This window comes from Ciconia boyciana, chromosome 7, assembly GCF_034638445.1.
Source record: "Ciconia boyciana chromosome 7, ASM3463844v1, whole genome shotgun sequence".
In the NCBI taxonomy this organism is placed as follows: domain Eukaryota; kingdom Metazoa; phylum Chordata; class Aves; order Ciconiiformes; family Ciconiidae; genus Ciconia; species Ciconia boyciana.
The window spans coordinates 435,843-456,529 of NC_132940.1; the positions used below are offsets into that span (position 1 = coordinate 435,843).

The window sequence follows — 20,687 nt, forward strand, 5'->3', positions numbered from 1 at the left end:
ATGGGCCGTTATCATTTATCCACTGATAAGCCTCCACTTTCCGGACAGGCAGGCCCAGTTGCCTTCCGGACACTACCTGTTTTTTGACTTCATGTCCTGCAGTTCCTCCCTAAGGGGGAGGAAGGGGTTGTCTCCCCTTCTGGGGTGTGGCGCAGGAGGAGTTGAGATATGCTCCTTCCTTTCACCGTTATCTCGTTTTTGAAATGCTTCAATTAGACTCAAAATTATGCCAGTAGGCTGACCTTGAATTGCAGCTCTGGGAATGCCTAAAGCTAATGCATTCCTCCACAACTCATTCCTCTGTTCTTGAGATTCCGTTTGGGGGTTTTTAAATTTGTTTCCCTTCGATCTAGTTTCTGTTCCCCGTTTTATGGGTCTTACTTTGTGATCTCCTCCCCAGGGCTTCAGGTTTTGTTTTTCAGCTGGTGCATCGTCCCAGCCCATCTCACGGCTGTAGTTAACAATGCCGTGCATCAATTCTGCCCAGGTAGGGAGCTGCTTGTGGGCATTTTGAGCGTTGTCACCTAGTCCCTCATTGTGTTCTGTGTCTTTCTTGATCTCATCTCGTTTTGCAACTAAATGGGATTTAAGAATTGCCGGGGCTCCTCTAATCAGTGGTTTTAACATTGCGAAATCTACTTTAGCAGACAGTGGGACATCATGGGACCCTCGTTTGTGCATGGCTTGTATACAGGCGGCTTTTGTGACGGCTGTAGAGAGCTCACTTAAAGATTTAATGGGAATTATGGAAGGTTCACCTCGCTCCATGCTGTCTATTCCTCCAGCCCAATAAGCTACTTGGCTGGTGATAGAATGAGGTGTATTTGTCGGGTCAGGTCCTAAATTTAAGAAAACTCCCGGACCCCAATAGCCGCTTGCTTCATCCTCACTCAACATTATTCGGTCACCGCCACTGAGGCATACTCGCCACAAGTATTCCGTTTCAGTTTCACCTGGTTTTCTGCTATATCTCTCTTGCAAATTTGTCAATTGCAGCGGATCCCAGGGGATGGTTCGCGTAGTATGTCACGGATGAGCACCCCGAGGGCCCACAGTTCTTTCTGTTTTAACAATGGGTCTGGCTTCGTACTCAGGAGGATTTGTGGGGAACAAAGGGTCATCGTCTTCTGGCTTGCTGTCATCGGGATCACCCCAGATGTCTCCATCCCAGTCTTCAGAGGATACTATTAGTTTCCTAATCTGTACGATGTCGGGGGGGCGGGGAGCCTGTATAAGCATCATCTCGACCTTTTCTCCCAACTTTTGTCTTTTTTCCTTTTCCTCCTGTAACTGTTTCTGCAGTTGTTCAATTTTAAAAGATAGTAACAACTCAGTTGCCTTTCTACTTTCTATTTCCTTCTGTAGGTCCTGCTCCTTTTTATTTCTGTGGTCTCTTTCCTGATGTGCAGCTTCTAAACAGGCACCTAGCATCTTGCAGATAATTCCTTTCCCTTCTCCATCTTTTGTGTGGCCTCTAGTTACTTTTAGGTGTTCTTCAATGGCTTCCCAATTATGCCAATTGTCACGAGTCCATTCTGCTGAGAATTTGGGACTCAGATTCACTCCATGCCTCCGTAAATAATCAGTGATACTACTTGCCATCCTGCCGACTACGCCAATTTGTCGCGGATGGAGTGAGCGTGCACTTCACTCGTAAGAGAGAAGTAAAAAATAGAGTTTATTGATACAGAATAGGGAGTTAACAAAGTTCAATGCGACAGTGTTTTAACAAGATTCAATGGCAAGGTACACTTGATTATTTACTGCATAGAGGACAGGGTCAGACAGAACTGTCAGGGAGACCCTCCTGTTGAGTCATGAGGTTCGGAAGGATCCCCTTGCTTTCTAAACTCCTTCTCAGAGAGGAGTCTGGGTGCGGCTGGATCCAGTCCTAGTCCCAGACTTGGTCAGCGGTTTATGTCTAAAGGATTACATATGCGCAATCAATCCTTTATATCACTTAGCTAAGATTTCAAAGTTTAGCATGCTGTTAGTCACTTACTGAGGATCTGTTGCGGCAAGGAATCTCTCAACCCCGAGGAGTAACCCTGAGGGGTGTCCCTGCTCAAGGGGAGATCCTGGCATGCAGCCCGCTGCCGTGCAGGAGAGCTCAAAGGGCTCTTGGGCTGCTCCCTATTTATGGGGGTAAGATGATTGACCCATAGTCATATTTGCATGCCGACCACAGGTTTTAGTTTCTTCGGTGGGCGCATTGCACAATAGCCCTAGGCTATTGTGTTGTTATCTGTCTCCTGAATTCACTTTGAGCTGATGCAGCCATCGTGACCAGATGCATCCATTACAGTCACCGCTGTTGGTTATCACCTAAGCAGGGTTACAGGAGATAAAGGTCGGGGGCAGGGGAAGCACACCGTCACACTCCCCCACTGAATTTTTCAGAAAGTGAAACAAAACAAATGAAAAAACACCTGTAAACCTTGCTAAGTGAAATCTTCCTCATTTTTATTGCTTCAGGATTGTGAAATTGATGACACGCACGGAAGGTGTGAGTCGGTAGAGCCTACTGCGCATTTGGGTGTCGCACTGCACGATGCCTCATCGCAGACCTTGGCTCAGGGAGCATTGTCGTAAGAAACCAACATCCCAAATCACAGCCACAGAGCAACGCACCGCCGGCGTGGACACTGATTTCTACTCAGCCAGGCGCGCTCCGTCCTGTCAGTTCTGTCGCGCTTTCATCACTCAGTTCTGTCTCAATTTCTGCTCAGTTGTGTCTTTGAATCCAGTTAAGGAATAATATTACAGCAGAATCGCTTGCAGCTAAATTTTGCTAATTTGAAAAAAGACCCCAGAAAATAACAGCATAATTAACTCTGTAATTGCTTCTAGAAGAAGAGTCCAAGTTCTCCTGCTCTACCTCTTTTTTTTTGGAATTCCAGTGATCAGAGCTGCTGTTGCGAAGCCGGTGACGGCACGCACCCAGCGCATCTAGCTCACACGCACTAGATGGCACTCCGCTCCAGTTTTGCTTCGAGTGGAAAATGCAGCTCTGCACTGTGTTAAGGTTATCATATTTGCGACACAATTTTGCATATTTTCCTTCTGGTTTAAAGTTTGTTTTGGAGTACCTGTGTTGCTTTTTGTAAGCAGATGTCTGAACGAAACCTTACACTCTTTGGGAAGAACAATCACTCAAACCAAAACAAGAAAGTGGATAAAACCCAACAAATGTCTGGAAGAATACAATTAAGACGGCCACCCAAATATCTCTTTATTCTCAGCGAGCAGGAAAGCATCCAAAGATCAGGGCTCTGAGGAGCTGCAGCCATGGGGCTGCTGTGCTGGGGACCTGCGCGAGCCCGTGGTGATGAAAATGAGACACGGGACGTGTCTCGGACTGCGGGCGACTCAGAAACGAGACTAGATCTGGTTCCGAAGCTGGGAGCAGGAACAACTTTGCCTCCATGGCGGCCTGGGTGGTGACGAGGAGTGACAGGCTGCTGCTCTTGACGGGGACTGGGCTGGCAGCTCCCCGGCACCTGCCGGGCAGGGAGGGCTGATAGCCCCAGCCGCAGCGCAGGCCGAGGGAGCAACAACTTGCCTCGGAGCCCTGAAACTGTAACAGATGCATTTTTACTTTCATCTCCTCAAATTATTAATGCTCAAGATGAAAGTGCAGCGTTCCTTGTGGACATTCACTTCGTTAAAGATAGATGCACACCACCAAAAAAAAGACAACACTCAAGCAGGTCAGCAGAGAAAGATGCTGGAGCAGAACTTGTGACAGGGACATTTGCCATCACCAAATAAAGCTGTTCGGTTTAGGGCTCTTCAGCGTAACGCACGATGCCCGGGAGCTGGCTGACACGGTGAGAACTGTTGCTGCCGGTTGCTGGCGAGCCTCTGCCGGCGGACGGTTCATGCTGTCAGCTGCTTTCTTCAAAGCTGCCGCTGCTGCTGCAGGAATGAAACCTCATGGTACTCATGGGATCCGACACGTAGCCTGCAAGATGCAGAGAGAAGTTCACGTGTGGCTCAACATAGCAGCGGTTCTCCCCCACCTTTCCCTGCAGTGACAATGTCAACAAAATAATGTGCGTATCATTTTGAGATTAATAGACACAGACCCTGCTGATGCCTTTTTGCTGTCTGCAAATCTCCATTCAATATCATCTGCTGAGGAAAAATTTAGCTAGGAAGTAAACAGACCCTGTCATTCATGCAATGAATTCACAATAATCAAGCACAAAGAATCTTTGGTGACTGACATAAAAACATGAATCTCAAGGTTTTAATAACATGGTAGAAGTTTGCCATTAAAAAAATACCTTTTGCCCTTTTGACTAGAGCTTTGGAGGGCTCAAAATAAGTATTCTGAGAAGTGTTTTTAAAATATTTGAATTCTTGATGCTACAAAACAGAAAGCAACTGCTCTTGCCTGGACTGTATTTCCAATGAGCTGCTCCAACCATGCCAAAGAAACCGTTTCTCCCTTTACAGGGTGTCATCGGTCAGCCGCTCCCATGCTTCTTGTTTGACTGTACTAACATTAAAAATCCAGTGGAGCCAACTCAAATTTCTTGATAACTAGGCATTGTACAGAGATACTCAGATGCTCAGGAAACAAGAGAGCAGAGAAGCTAGAAGACGAAAACTTTCTGGGGCGCAGGGTGGGGTGGGAGAAGGGTTAGAAAACTTTGCTAAGGCTTCCGGGTGCCAGATTCCTATTGCCGAACATAAAAGACACACAGCCGCGCAAAATTCAGACTCTGGTAACTGCAACAGAACTGACCACGGCACCCCTAAGCTGTCATCCACAAGCAACCTTGGTTTATCTCCTAACGATGACACACTATGCTTTGAAAGCTGGCAGCAAAGCTTTCCTTCAGGGCATCTCACTCCTATCCTAAATACGCTGGGCCTCAACGCTGGGCCTGCTCTCGCGCGTGCTGAACGTGCCCTGTGAGGCGAAGGTAGCGCGCGCCAGCGCTGGAGCCAAGGCCGTGGTGCGTCGCTGGCTCTGTGAGGAGCGACGGTCTGCGACGGGGCGCGCCACAAGAGCAGGACGTCCTCTGAGGACCTCTCCAGCCGTGGCGACGATGCTTTGCGCTGTGCCGCGGTACGCTGACCACGCTGGGTGGGAGACTGCCCACGTGCTCCGCCATCGCTTCCGTTTGCCTTACTGCTGCCACACAGTGGGGAACCTTCCCTTTAAGAGGTGCTTTCATGTTTCCAACCCCCTTGACCGTATCCTGTGCTTTGCTCTTTTCCGTGTAGTGCCTGTGAGCTTCCTACCGGCCAGGATTAAGACCAGGAGGCTGCTCGGCCTGCCTCACTCCCGGGGTCCCCCCTTGCCCGCCAGTGATGCGTCTCTTCCCAGGCGGACGGTGCCCTTCCCGAGTGCCAGGAGGGGTGACGCTGTGCCACGCCGCAGCCTGGGCTTGCGCTGCACGTGAGTGCACGCGCTTCCTCGCGTTGCAGGACGGCTGCTGCGCTGCAAGCCTTGCCAGGGCCGTCTTTGCAGTTGGGAAACTTGGCTGTTGCAGCAGCATCATGAGCTTGTCTGCCAGCGTCTGAGAGCTGCAGTCAGCGAGGAGAAGCCAAAATCAAAGTTAAACTCCATGTTTACACCTATCTTAAATTTCAGAGGACGTACAGTTTTCTTTGGGCATTGTGTATCTGCCTCGTATGATTTCAGTGCTTTCAACGTACTGTTTGCCTCACAGTTTGTGAAACTTCTCGTGAAGAGCAGGTCCTTTGCTTTCGCTGAAGAAATCAGGGCTGCGTTTATTTGTAAAATTCCTATTTTCAAATACACTGAATGAAGAAAATTGTTGACTATCAGAAAGGCTCTTGCCGGAATGGGAGCAGGGTGCTTTTGGGCCTTTTATTGAGAAAGGAAAATAGTGCATGTATTCTTTATTGTTTACAGACTGCAAGTAAAAATGAGGATAATGGAAAGCATTAGGCAAAAAGCAAATAGAAAGAAAAAAGATCAAAATGGACCTGAATGCAGAGAGGCAGCAGTGAAATTGGTTTATGTGGCATAAATAAAGAGTGCAAATATTTGCGACCAAGCACTCTAATAAAAAAGGGCTCAGGGCTTTCTGTCTTGCGGTGTGCCGCTATGCATTGCAATGGCTTGATCCCTCTGCTGGGATCTCGAAGCACGGGCTGCAGTCAGAGCAAGGGGTGGCTGGGCTGCAGAGTGCTGTGGTGGGGCTCCAGGGCAGCTGGGTTTGGGGCTTTGCCACAAGGGATGGTGATTCTGCTGGTCCTTGGATACACATCCTGGTGACACAGCAGGACTCGCCTTCGAGCTGCACAAACCTGCTGAAATGAAGTATGTGGCAAGGAGCAGCTTTTCCAGTCCTGTTGTGACTGGCAGCCAGGCTCTTCGCGTTCCTCTACCACCCTGGCTTTCTCCATCGCCACCTGAGTCGGCGCAAGGCTCAGCTTGGCCGGCTCTTGGCTGGGATCAGGCTGTGCTGCACCATGGTCCGGGCATCCGCACCCGCAGCGTGGAGGGCTGGCGGGCCACCTCCCTTCCCACTGGCATGCTTTGGTTCCCTTCTGTGGAAGCTATAATTCAAGGGACAGGTGTATTTGAAAATAAATCTCGAGGTCTCATGAGTGGAGTCTGAAATCACTCCTTAATCCCACAGCTTACGTGTAGCCATGGAGAGTCTCTTCTCCACCAGCCCTTCACTCCCGTGTGTCCCTTTGTAATACAGGCTTGAGAAACCCTTTCCGGTCTGGCCTGGATGGTCTTTCTCTAGGAGTTCACTAAGCATTTCTGTTTCGTTCTTCTTTTCTTCCTCCTCGAGTTTTCCAGTTGCCAGGTACCTGATGAAAGCTGTGCCCCAAGGAACTGCTCTCTGCAGCTGTGGAATCTGCATACAACAAGTGATAACAAAGTTTTTGTTCTTTTTTTCTGTTTCAAAGGTCATTACCTCACTACTCATTATGACAGCAACACTGCTGTTAGCGTTGTACTCTAAATATTTATATGACCAGGTTTTCTCTTTCTCTCACCCAATGTGCTCAGTTCAGAGGAGAGGAGGGAGGGCAAGAGTCACGCTGAGGCCAGTGAAAAACGGCAAAGACGACGAGTTGATGAGCTTCTGATATATGCTTCCGGCAGAACAAAATGCTGAATTCTCCTGGTGACAAAACAGGTCGGAAAGTGGCAGGAAAGGGAGCGGCTGCCAGGAGAGGAGTGAGAAGGCCCCAGGGCAGGGGAGAGCAGCAAAGCCTGAATGAGAATGGCAGCACTGTGAAGTCAATGGGTCCAGCACAGCTGCCATTTGAACATACTGAAAAACCTACGTAAGCATAGAGCATACAGAAAAACATCTCTTTTCCTTGTGTGTTCTCAGGTGTGCCTCGGAGAAACAGAGACTTTACGCAGCACAAAACCCCTCTGCTCGCAGCAAACACAGACACCTTCCTGCTGGGCACTCCCGAGGCAGCGACCGCGGTGTACCCGAGTCCTTACAAGTCCGTGTTGTCCATCAAAGCCCAGCCCCACTCCTTGGTTCTGAGGATGTTGCTGTCATTCTCCGCCACGTCAGCCTCACGGCTCCTGCCATTTTTGTTTGCCTCCTTTGTCCATCACGTGGCGAAGCCTGATACGAGTATTGATGAAAAAACCTCTACCCAGCTTTCAGAACAGCCGTGGCCGGCACGGGCAGTGCCAAAGCCGCGCTCTCTGCCTGGGCTGTGGCTCTGTTGTAAGACTGTGTCAGAGTCTGGTTTTGCATTTGGTGTCGCCAGCTGTGCTGCAGTGCTCTGGCGTGGTGATCCCCCTAGCAATGGCTTCGGAAGACACCTTCTTGCATTGCTCTCTCTCCAGGGCTTCCACACCTGCCCAGGGGGTGACGAGGTCCAGAACATCTGCATGGCTCCGGGCAGATGGTAGAAGCATGGTCTGTGGTGCTGTCGTCAGGCGAAGGTGACCGCGGATGCTGTGCTGAGGTTCGCTCAGCAAACACAGCAGCCACAGCGGACGGGCCCTGGCCGTGTGGCAGCGCTGAAACGGGGCAGTGACGTCCTGTTGAGGTGGCCCTGGAGCACCTTAGGACGTTCAGGTACACGGATCAGCGGGTGCTGGCAGAAGGAGCAGCACCGTGGGACAGCAGCTGGAGGCTTTCCAAAATCACGCACTCAGGAGGTGTAGTCCCGCTCCAGTGCTGCTGCACAGAAGGTTACTGAGCTGGGACGTACTGTTGCTTCACACCTGAGCATAAAACACGTACTACCCCGACAGCATGTACTGAAAGCGGCTTCACACCAGCGGCAGGTCCTTCTAGGACGCAGCAGCTGAGCCTAGTGTGAATGAAGATTGGCACGAAGGTGAGATTAAGACTCTGACCTTCAGATCCACACCAAGAAAGAAAGATTTACCCAAGATGTCTGAATCCAGTCTGCTTGATACTACCCTAATGCCAACTACATTTTCATACGCTCTTTATTTTAAGGTTTTATTTATGCTGCTGGGTTACAAACAGCTCTAAGCTGGTAACCATTCTATGCTTGGGAAACGGTAAAGAACCAGGCAGTGAGTTCGTGAGCCATTTGGAAAGGGTGGATGAGAAACAGACTCCCAAGGACCTGCCTGCAAGACAAGACCCGAGCAAAGGCCGTGTAGCAAAGGAGGTTTACTGGGGATGCTTGCAAAGTGCGCCCGAAGTGCACCCGGCTCCGAAGTCCTTGGGGCGCACGTGCAGCGACAGCAGCCGCGAGCTGCAAGGAGCACCGGGCGAGACCTCGCCAGCTCCGGCTGACCGCAACCAGCAGCCTCCACTGTACACTAGTTTTCTCATGAGACTTTTTGGTACCTCAGGAGACTGTAGCTCTGCACTGGTTAAGCACACCGAGATGCTCAGAGGAGTATTCTGCATTAACTCACCGTTTTTGTCGATTGGTGGGTACTGGAAGTTTCTTCTCATGTCATCCAAAGACAGACCTGGAGAAGGGTGTTGCCCAGTGCTGCAAATTAGATAGGAGGTGTCAGTTTAGATAAGACTGATAAAGTCACATCTCCAGACCATAAGAACTTTTTCTACAGAGTTGGAAGGAAAAGTAACATGAAATACATCAGCCTGATGCCCAGCCACTAGTATTTGCAGTGCACAAAAAGCAAGAAAAAGTTATGAAGCAAGAACGTGAATCACATGCGTGCTCACATTTCATCCATTCTCAAAGCCACGTCCCTCAAATATACTGTTTGGGGCTTCACAATTGTCTGTATGTTGCTACTTTAGAAGCAAGTCTAGGCATCAATCCAGGATCATTGTAATGTATTTTATGCATCACTGCTAACAGACTCCTGCAAATAAGTTTCTCTGGCAAGGAAGATCGCTGAATTATCTTCCAGTCATTGACCACAACCACTGTCCCGCCAACGGTTGTGGTCGTTTATCCCCCATCCTAAGGAGCTATCACCTACAGCACTGTCCTCCACCAGCTCTTCTCAGGTTACTGGCAGACAGAAACCGAGCGCATACAAAACCAAGAAGCCCCAGCCTTCCTCATTTAGCCCTTAGTTCATTTATTTCCAAGGAGCTGCCAAAAGAATAAAGCAAGGGATAATGGTTACAGTGACACAGCTGATGGCACAGGGAAGCAGAGCAGCACACAGAGGTGCTTCGGAACCGTTTAGAGATGACGGAGAGCGCACATCTATCTGACCATATCTGATACTTGATTGGGGGACTAAAGAAGACCTGCTGGATTTAAGCCCTCCATGAAAATAACATCTGAGTGTTGTGCTTTAGAAAGAGGCTCTTTCATTTGGCCTGCCTTCACCGAGTATGCCCACGTAAACCTTGAGAAGCCTTTTCATTGAAAATACCATCAGCCACGGTTCTCGGGCTTTGACACTTTTCACGGTGCAGGCAGAAGGCACAGTACTAAACAGAACTTTATATCAACTTAATTAGATGCTGTGGTTATTATTTATCTCACAGTATATAAAAACCCAAAGGTCTGTCACCACTAGACTATCTATACTTAACAGTGTATTCATGGCTTCTGGCCTCTTTTGAGGAGTCACTAAGGTATTCTCCCTGGTGATCTCTTTGTGCAGTTTTGGCAGGATAATAGGATTAGGTTTGCCGAATTCCACTAACTGCAAAGTAACGTGACATCAGCTTCACTTACTCTTCAAATATTTTTGCTGGCAAAACTGATCAATCTAGCTTTTCAACCTCTAAAACGTGAAGTCGTGAAATGGAAAGGGTGACTCAGTGAATCGTCCAAGCGGCAGAACACGAAACGTTGACACCAGCTGGCAACGGCAGGACACAGGCTGGTTGTTTCAGGTTTCCTTGGGGCTTGTCTGCTTTTCTGCCCCGAACCCAACTATCACTCTACCACTGATGCAAGTGCCGGGAGGCTCAGGACAGGTCCCACGGCTCTGGCTTTCCCAGCTTAAGACACATCTTTAAGAAGGACAGACGGACGCGGGTTCCCTATAGTGGCACTGCTTGTTGATGCCTGGAGCGAGCACCGTGCCCCGTGGGAGGAGGCTGGGCAGCTGCCTGGCAGGCTGGAGGGGGAGTTCAATGAGGTCCAGGTGTACCCTGAAGGAGCAGGGAAAGCTCACCCCAGCTCAGCCGGCACCTCAGGAATATTGTTTCTGCCCACCTTTTCACCACCCTGTCCTTCTCCGTGCTGCTCCTGACTTCCCTCTCGCTGCACCATTCACCTCTTTCCCCACTCTGCTCCCTGCCATCCCAAAGAGCTGTCCCTCCTCTGCGCTGCACAGCTCCTCCACACCCACCCGCCCACCCAGCCGCTCGCCCTGCTGCCAGCACAGCTGCCTGTGTGCCTGGGAATGGAAAGCCCTTTGAGGGCTGACCCGCAATGGTGTGGAACGTGTACACGTTTACTACAGCACTTGCATTATTGAAGCTCATTCATAATTAAGGACAAGAAGCCCTTCTTCAGGCAGAGGAAAACAATAAGGAGGTCTCTTTTGGGAAAACACTGTCCAGTCAGAGGCTGAGGCAAAAAGCCAGTGAATGACTGCCTGGCAAATCTGCATCTGAAAGGACTGCAGAAAGCTATTGCAGCATCCGCAGGCTGTGGGAAGAGCCAGGAGGTCTCCAGGGGAAGCAATAAAACATACACTTTGCTTGAATTCTTAGCGCAGCATTCACAGAGTAAGTCCCGATGTGTTAGCCAAGAGAGACGGGCCCGAGGCCAGCCACGCGGCCGAACAGGAGGCGGGCAGTGCCGGCTGTGCCAGGGACACCTGCCTGCAGCGGCAGAGGAACCACAGCGGCCGTCTGTCCTACGCGAGGATGTCCTCAGAAAGGAGAAACTCCCAAGCGAGTTACTTGGCCTCTTTGCCTTTGGAGCAGCTCAGAACAAAAACAGCAGACAGGAATCCTCTGGTTTTGTAAACATAAAAAGAAAAAAAAGATGGAAGAATTGCTGCTAATGAAGAGCTGTTGGGTGGAGAACTGTAATACAAATCTGTGATAAATAACACACCCCGCTCTGCCATGACCCTGACTTTAGGAGAAGGCAGAAAATCTTGACATATGATTACTCTCAGAACAGCTAACTGAACCCCATTCACGCAGTCACTTTGCCATATGTTTTTTCTTTAAATTTCTTGTCAGTTGGGTAAGGGTTTATGTTAACCAACCAGAAGAGCTGAAACCCTCTTCAATAAATTGTTTAGCCACTTCTCTAGACATTAAGTCTGGAAGGGGAAGAAATAGCTGCTTGGAAACAACATGAAAAAAGCTTGGAAAGAGTGAACTTTCCCTTGACAACAAATTTAAAACTTTTGTCTAAGGGATAACTCGGCTTTTCTTGTCCTCTGTTCTGTGAGAAAAGGTGGTTTGTAAGGGACCGAGCAGGCACTTGCCATCGATCCAAGAGGACAGCTGCCCGGTAGAAAGCACACTAGCGTGAAAGCTGGAGAGAAACCACCCGGGTGGTGGTGTCTGCTGTGGGACCGTTGCTTAGCCTGGAGAAAGAGAGCTGCTAGCAGGGGAGAAGGAAAGGACGTCTTTCAGCTAGAGGAAATAAGCCCATCAAAATGCCTCGATTTTCTGCAGCTGCTTCCTGAACAGACCAAGTTTCCCTTGCAAATCTGCGCTAAGGCATTAAAAGCAGGATGCCGCATCCCGTGATCCCACCCATACGTGTATGCACATCCCTGAGAACTGAGCCGCACGCCACACGGCAGCTTCTTGCGTCTGCGGTGGCAGCGCTGCTTTCGTAGGCTCTGCAGCTAAGCCCCAGAGCCGGAGCACAGCAGAGCTCTGCAGTCCCGCCCGTCGCGAGTTACGGCCCAGCACCTCGCGAGAGATCTGAGCCTGTCAGTCTCTGCGGGACGAGACCCAGCACGGACGGATCTGCGGCAGGAACCGTCTCTCCTGCTGGCCTGGAGGGATGGCGTCCAGGCCGGGACGGTGCCTTTCCAGGGCAGACCTGCGGCGCTGCTGGCGGTGCCAGGCTGAGCTGTGAAATCCCACCCAGGTGGCTGCAGCTTCGCAGCCCCGGCCTCAGCCCCCGCCACCCCGGTCTGCAACCGGCTCGTGGAGGGCAGGAGGAGATGCTGGGTAGCACTGCGCTGAGGACTGTCCCCTCAAGGGCCTGCCTGCGAAGAGCCATGGACGGCCAGGCTGCCAGCCAGCTGGACGGACGGGTGATCTCCCCGCTCCTCCCTCCTTCGCCGCTCCCCAGGCCGGGAGCTGGTGCACGCCGGAGGAAGGGGGCCCGAGCTGCCTGCGTGGTGGAGGTCTGTGCGATGCGGCCAAGCCAGCGCGCCTACAGCAAGTGCTACTCAGCAAGGCGTTACTTCTGTGCGCGGGACGGGTGGGCACGGAGCTCCCGGCGGCAGCACGCAGGGGTACGTCCAGCTGGGGAGCGAGGCTCTGCCTGCACCCACCCAACAACTGTTTCACAGCAGACAGAGCAACGTTTGCTGCGCGATTCCTCTATTCTGCACAGACAGGGAATTCTTTCAGAATATTATGACACACCATGCCATGCAGACGTGCATTTGCTATATGAGGCAGCCTGTAGCATAGGCTGAAGAGCAGCCCCTGCCAAGCCTGTCAGACATGTGAATGTCACTGTGCAAAAACACAAAGAAAGGACACCCCAAATGTTTCTGACTTGGGTTAATTGAGAGCTACTTAAACAAGAAAAGACTATTCTTTTGCAGATATTGTCCTTGGACTCTGTGGGAAATGCTAAAGGTGTAAAGAAGTAGAAAATCAACAGCTAAAGCTTTTATATGGTGATGAGTTGACGTGTTCAGCTGTCCTGTCAGACAGACAATTAAAATGCACAGCTGTTGCATCCGATTCATTACGAGACTCCTGCATCCCGCCATGCCAGAGAGCGATCCGCTAAACAGACACTAAAGTAAAGGCGAGAAACAAACAACTTCAGTGCCGTGGCTGTTTAACTCCATGCATGGTACACGGAGATTTCATCAGACGAATTGTTTCTGCCGTGGTGTGGAGTTGCATGCTGCGGTGTTTCATAGGACATGAAATCGTCAGAGCAGATGGAAACAGGAGGCAGCCCAGAAAATAGAGTCCAGCTGGGGAAAACAACACCAACGCGACCCCGTCCCTCTGCAAATGCCTACGCTTACAAAAATGAAACCCTAAGAAACAATTGTCATTAGGAAGTGAAGCCATCAATCATCTCAGTGTGTTGTATAATTGAAAAACTACTGAAACTGTGGAAACCATTCCCTTTTCGTCAAATGTTGTGCCTCTGGGTGAATCTTTCTGGGTGCTATTTATAGATTTGAATGTTGTTAGTTTGTACGGCAGAGCATTGGATAGAAGAATCCACCTTTAGGTAACTGCTGGGGTTATAGAGGAGTCCGTTTTGGTGGGCTAACGAGCTCAGTGCTGCACTGGGAACACTGAATTACAGACAAGAGGGGCACTTGCAAGTGCCCCTTCTCTCTCTCTCATGTCCAGAGATATAACCTAGATACGGCACTTTCTTATCCCTTTCATGCAAACCTATTACACTCAACAGCAAAATCTGGTCCTTTTCAGAAAATAAGAGTCTAGCTGACACTGCCTTCATCCTGACCTCAGTGCCCGCCTCCGTGTCCTGCTCCAGCAGCACGTGACAAAAGCCATGCAATTCATAGGACATCGCATTTTGCCAGATGAGCGTTTCGGGTCTGATCTATATTTTCATGTAAAAGATTTCAGTGTCTCTCTGCAGGTGTTTGCCTTCTGCCTCTCCATAGGAGCCCCCGAACAGGCAAAGGATTGATTAATTTTGCTCCTCCATTCCAGCTCCCCATTTTAGCTGATTGTATTTCTGACTCTCCGCACCCCGGTTAACAGGAACGTACCGGGAGGGCAGGGCTTGCTCTGCTATTGCTGTTTCTGACTGCTAAGTGGTGCTAAAGGGTAAAGTTTAGACTAAGTGCACTGCTCTTCTGGCAGAGATTAAGAGCACCATTTCATTTTCACAGTACTCTCAACTCCCCATGGGATGGAAACGGGAGATTGCTAAATTTGCCCTCAAAACCAGGTCTCCCAAGTGGTAGGGTAGACTGCCTCAGATATTAACTAAATGGTACAATAACATAGAGAACCCACATGTGACTTTGCCTTAAAAAAATATCAGGAGTTCTTCTTATCCTTCTATGGTCATAGATTGAATGATATGCAATTTTTAGGATGTACTCCAAGAGGAACAGCCCCAGCAATGCCGACTCCCACGAATCTCTGTGAGGCTGAGATCCTTTTCCTCTTCCGTAAGGAAAAGGGACTTGGCATTTGTATCTCCTGCCTCTGTACCTGCTGGGACAGTCCGGTTTCTGTCTGTCTGTCCCTGCCCTTCTCGGCACGGACACCGTCGCCTGCCACCCTCCCCAGACAGCAGCCTGGGATTCGCGACGAGCGCAGTGACAGCCCCAGTCTGGCAGTTCTCTCTCCCGGTACTGCAACACCCTCTTCCAGTAGCACAGCCCACTTCATTCATTTAATCACATCACAATTTGAGATCAAGATGAAAACCCCCAAAACTAAAATCCAGATCTGAAAAACACAACATCAGAAAATGGCACCTCTTCAGTTACTTTGCTTTTCTACCCCAGCTGCTCGCTGGGATCACTAGGCTCTCCCCATGTTTTATCTTCATCACAGGCTCTTATGATCAGGGAACTGGGTGTTCTTCCTGTCCATAAAACTCCCTCTCATTAAATAAACTCCTCTAATACTAAGAATCTAATAGAGGTGAGGGCATTTTAGAAAATAGATTTCAGACACTTGGTCAGACACAAGCTACGCACTCCATAAAGGGGACATATAAATATACACGTAACAGGAAACAAACTGTCTCGTACAAAATAATCATAGTGGCATTTCAGTGTGACCTTTCTTCCCAAATGTGCTTTTTTCTAGGATTTCCAGCTGGGTTTTCCCAAGTGTGCCCTATTCCTCCTAATCAGAAGGACATGTCTGCCATGGTTTTTGGCAGCGATAACAAGCCATGCTTGTGATATGAGTCAGCAAATATACTTATCACATTTCTGCAGGGCTTAGATTTTTGCTGAGAGGTGAGCTCCCAGGGTAGCTCTGGCCCCTCACGAGGACTAGCAAATCCTCCTGTTTTGATGCGACGCACTACCACAGCCTCTGTTTTTCAGACCATACGCAGAGGTTAAACTGCCTCCAGTATAACAAACTGGTCTGCCAACCACAAAAAAGCCGCTGCAGGAGTCAGCTCCCCTAGATGGCATTACTTCACAGAAGCAGCTCTATGAGCAGTTCTCCGAAACGGGCGCAGTGCCGGCACGGTGAAGGAGGCTCGTAAGGCTCTGTGCCGCAGGGCCACCTGATGCCTCCGGCCACGCCGTTTGGTGCTGAAATGCTGCCCGGGGTCTAGCCTGGGTTTTCCATCTTGTCACTGATGGCACACACTGGCATATTTTGTCTTTATTTTTTTGCAAAGAAAAATGTGTCTTTTAGCTTTTCTTTAGTGAAATTTTTCAAATTGAAAACACAGTGTCATACAAACACTGGCCTTCCCAGACCTGCTGGCAGCTAAACGTACATCCATCTAATGACCGCTCATCTCTGTCCCCTTGGATGGGCAGTCATCGGTCTTTTGTTTCACGTGATAAAGCAGTGGTACTGCGGGTAGAGTCCGTACACGGCAGGACTTGGTTTTCTACTATTTTTATGTTACTCATAGTGAAAAATGCAAATGATTAGCTGTTGTCTTGGCAGCACGATGGCTTCCGCAGCATTCAGATAACCCAAACGCCCTGTGCTACAGCAGTTCCAGGAGAAGACAAGACTGCAGAAGTGCCTTCCCCGGCTGGCCCTGGCAGTGGATCAGCCCTGGGGTGCGTTTCTACCTCTGGCTTCCCACGCAGCCATATCCCCTGTTGAGCACAATCCCTGCTGCAGGGAGCTCCCGTTTGAGGCACGTGAGCCACGCGCTCTCGGGGAGGACTCCTTCTGTCCCTTTCAGAGTAAGCGCTCTCCTCGGCCTGCGAGGGCTGGTACGTACCTCTGTGACCAGACAGCATAAGCTCGTGCATTCAAGGCATATTCCAATTCAAACCGACTACGTAGTGCTGCAACGTGACTACGGCCAGGACCTCCTCGTGCAACGAGACAGTCCGAAGATGAGGAGGGAGACAGAGAACCGCTGCTGTTGCTGGAGGCTGGAGACATTAGCTGGATTTAAAAGAAAAAAAAAGGCGGCGCTGTTATTACATATTGACGAGGCTTTCCTCGGCTCTTTCTCGTAAGTTGTGTGTCCCACATTTCCTTTGTAGTTTGGCTGAAGAAAGCAGTGCCTCCCGACTTTGATCAGCTGAGGAGAACTGGACGCTGCCTGCCACGTAAAGTGGTCAATTCATCGTCGCCTGGGGTTTTCAAGCTGGGGTTGGATGGCTTTCCAGAAGATATGCTTTGGTTCAGCCATGAGTTATTTGGCTTGCGAGCACCCGCTGTGCAGCTGGGAGACATCTCTGCCTCCCTGGCAGGAGCCGCGGCTGGGACTTTCCTGTCTGTACTAGCAAGGAGGCCGTGCTGCCTGATCGCAGCCGTCCTGTCCGAGTGTCCCAGGGCAGGAATTCAGACCGACAGGGCAGTGTAAACGCAGGGCTAGCGCATCCATACGTGTTTATACATACGGACCAACCGTACAACACAGGTGCCTGCAGCAGCAGGGACCTAGACTTGTGCCAGACAAAAGGTCCCTGCCACTCCTGGTTTCAGAGATACTTAAAAGGAGCAGAAATGATTTGCTGAGAGAGGAGAAGAAAAAAGAGAGGAAATAGAGGAAGGTGGAGAGACAAAACTCTCCACCTTCATCCTTCATCAGCTGCAGTACTTAACTTCCTAGAGATCTTGTTCCCCAGAACCCCTCTCAAACAAGGCTTTGCCCTAGACACAGTGGAGCTTAGGTCTAACTCCCCAGCTAAATAATGCTTTCTTTTTTTCTTTTTGTATGTAAGCTCTTGCCCCAGATTTCTTCCTGCAGGCACTGCTGCCTATGTATCATAGAAGTCAGGTCTCCCATGAGATGACACAGTTTCTTGTGATATAGCACTTCACTTTTTTTTTTTTTTTAACACTTAAAAGCTTCCACCTACGCATAGAGCAACCAGCTGCAGTCAGAGCATGAAGAAATGTGATAGATTATGGGTGTCTTTTCTGACCCTTATGCTCAAGAGCAGCAATCCATTTTAAAAGGAAGTTGTTGGGTTTTTGGTTTTTTGTTTGTTTGTTTGTTTGTTTGTTTTTGTGGGTTTTTTTAACACTTACATGCATACACACACACAAACACACAAAGCAAATATAGTTTCAGGAACTGCAGCCCTGAATCATTTACTTGCTGTTTGACCACTTATCTTACACCAGGCTGAAGGCTGATACGTCTGTCTGTGTCATGGCCACAGTCCAAAGCAGGAATTGCCTTTGCCTTTCTCCTTCTTACGTTTTCTCTTTTTACCTCTCTCCCAAGCGTCTTGGCCAGTTTGTCTTTTCTTCTTTTTAAACCAAGTCTTGAATGGGATGAATGGGAGTAAAAAATTCTGCCCAGGACTACTGCGAAGTGCATCCCCACAGCGCTGGCCACGCTCTCTCTTCAGTGTACCGCTCTGAGTAGCTCCTGACGCTCCCAGCAATCTCTGGTCCCTGCCTCCTCCTCCTGGCCCCCGTACAAACCACTATTGACAATCTGCCTTGAAAATACAGCATGTTGGCTGGCAATAGGACGAGCAGCTCAAGCAGCCTGCAGGCCCCAAAGCCACCGCTTGCCTCAGCTGCTGCTCTCCCCACTGGTGCTCCCGACCACGCGGCACACGCACAGACACTCCGCCGTGGAAATAAGGTCCTTACCTCAATATTGCACAGACATTCTTCTAATTTTGTGACCACTTCTGAAAACTCTGGTCTCCCCTGTGAACACGACAGAAAAAGCAGAGCTGTGTTAAAAATAGAAGGGGGGCATATCTTCTGTGACTAAACTGACTTACAGATACGTGATGAATGCCAGCTCCCCTCCATTTCCCTTTCTCAATTTCATGGCGTTGCTTTCAGTCTGTTTGGGAATCTGATGGGAACTGCAAGTTCAGTACTAAACTACGAAACTGAGAGGTGTGTATAACAACTTCAACTGCATTATTCTTCTTTATCTGTAACAATTGGATTTAAGCTAATAATTACTAGATCATAAGATTACAAAAATACTAACAATAAATTCTTGGCTCTGCTTATACGTTAGGTATGCTTCCTCTTTGCTCATAAACAAGACCTGGAACGCAGCAACAGCTGTGAAGAGCAGCGGACAAGCTCCTGACCAACACTGCACTTATGGCCACCTCTTCCTTCCCTTCTTGGCGTACTTGCGTCACTCCACACGCACCATCGCCGCAGCTGCCCCCCACCGCCTGCCCGACCCATTCCCGGGCACGCGTCTCCATCTCTGCGTGCTTTACGTGGCACAAGAGTTTGTGGAGGCTGTGCTAGGGACAGGGTTAGGCAACGGAGGGGAAGGACAAATATACCTCCTTCTTGTTATTGCTGATCAATCCCCTGTTCCAGTTTACAGCACAGTCTTCCCAGGGAAGTTCAGGCTTAACTAAAGCATTGCATACAATGGTGTTTGACAGAGGAGGACTGGGGATACCTTAACTAAGTGACTGTTAAAGAAGCTCCTCATTCCCATCGCCACATCTTCCTCAACAAAATTGCCTGCAAGAGGTAGGCATAATTTAAGAGCTGTAGGACCAAGTCCTGCAGCCCTCACATCTATGGGTGACAGCAGAGGGAAAATACACAGAAATAAGACTTCAGGTTTTAGCCCTTTGTGAGAAAGTATAGTAACAAAATGGGCGTTAAATGCTTTTCTTTCTCAAAAGAGTAAGAAAGAAAATGACCGGTCCATTTTACGTTCCATAGACTTGTCCTTGTCTGCAGTTGCATAGGAAAGGGAGGGAGAAAAGTGTGTTACTGGTGTCCACAGCAGTGCCCTGGCTGAATCGTGCTCCCTGTGGCAGCGGCAGTGAGGCAGTCCACATCCTTCTCCTGCCTCCGGCCACCAGCCCTTCCCCCGAGCGGGATCGCTCCCCCTGCGTGTCCCTGCGGGGGACGAGCAGGAGCTGCGATGGGGTGCAGACCTCGGCCGATTTCTCCTGCCTACTCCTACCAGCCTTTCTGCGAGGGTGACAAGCTGTGGCAGAGAGACAGGATTTCTCCACTGCCATTTGACAGTCCCCTGGGTGCTTCCTTCCTCAGCCAGTCTTTAAAGTCTTCTGCTCTTCTGACTACTTCAATCGTTCTGCCACGTGATGCCAACCGCCGCACTGAGATACGCCACTTGAAAAAACACTTTGGAAAGACGCTGTTCCCACAAGAATCTCAGGCTCCAGCAAGCACTGCTGTGAGTAACTTACGCCTAGGAAAGTGGTGGGGAAAACTCCCATGGCAAAAACGACCCTCTGAACACGGACTCCTTCACAACGACAAGGAGTCCTCAGAGCTGGCTCTTCTTTAGCTGGGTGAAGGCTGGTGGGAAGAAGGGAGATCCCGCCTGATGACTGGACAGAAACTTGATTGTGAGGTGATTTCAGTGGTTCCTTTGATAAAGGATTCTGTTATAAAGTGGTGTATGACCCCATTAGAGTATCCCTGTATACAAAGTGTTCAAGAAATACTGCATTTATTGCATGTGATAAGCTCTGTCACCTTCAATGGAACTTGACTGGAGCCCATCGGATTAGCCCGTCGGAGACCATGGAAGAACTGACTGTAACATCGGAGTTGTACTTAATAAAACTAAAACAATGTTTATTTTCTTTATGGAACTAAGCCCCAGGTACTATGGCAAATACTTTGGCTCCAATTAAAGCTTACAAATTAAAATAGCTAATGAAAAATGCTGCTGAAGAGACACTGTCTAATTTTCTAGTCATCAGTCTGCCTTTGGAAACAAGTACTGTCAAAAGTTTCTGGAACACAGATGTTCAAGTACCTGATAAACAGTAAGAGTGACATGACGCATGGGAACTAGTTTTCAGTTGGGATGAACCTCGAACGAAATTAAAGATGAATAAAAGGATAAATTTTCAAATTTGGAGGCATTTCATAGACATCCAGCACAATCCATACAGATATACTCCATTTTCTGCCTCTTTTTTTTTTAAACTGAGCAAACCTCTTGGAGAATTCTGACCTGTGAACACTCGTTGAGCCCCC

General features: G+C 49.4%; 1 protein-coding gene across 1 annotated transcript in view; it reads right to left on the reverse strand.

The window, feature by feature from the left end:
- Positions 1-3,887: 3,887 nt before the first annotated feature.
- Positions 3,888-20,687, reverse strand: part of TNNI3K (TNNI3 interacting kinase) — a 97,006-nt gene continuing 80,206 nt past the window's right edge. The window contains exons 22-25 of the mRNA XM_072867333.1: positions 18,330-18,389; positions 16,489-16,658; positions 8,873-8,952; positions 3,888-3,964 (exon numbers count right to left, since the gene is read on the reverse strand). Coding sequence (XP_072723434.1) covers positions 3,888-3,964; positions 8,873-8,952; positions 16,489-16,658; positions 18,330-18,389 — 387 coding nt within the window. The remainder of the gene's footprint in view (positions 3,965-8,872; positions 8,953-16,488; positions 16,659-18,329; positions 18,390-20,687) is intronic.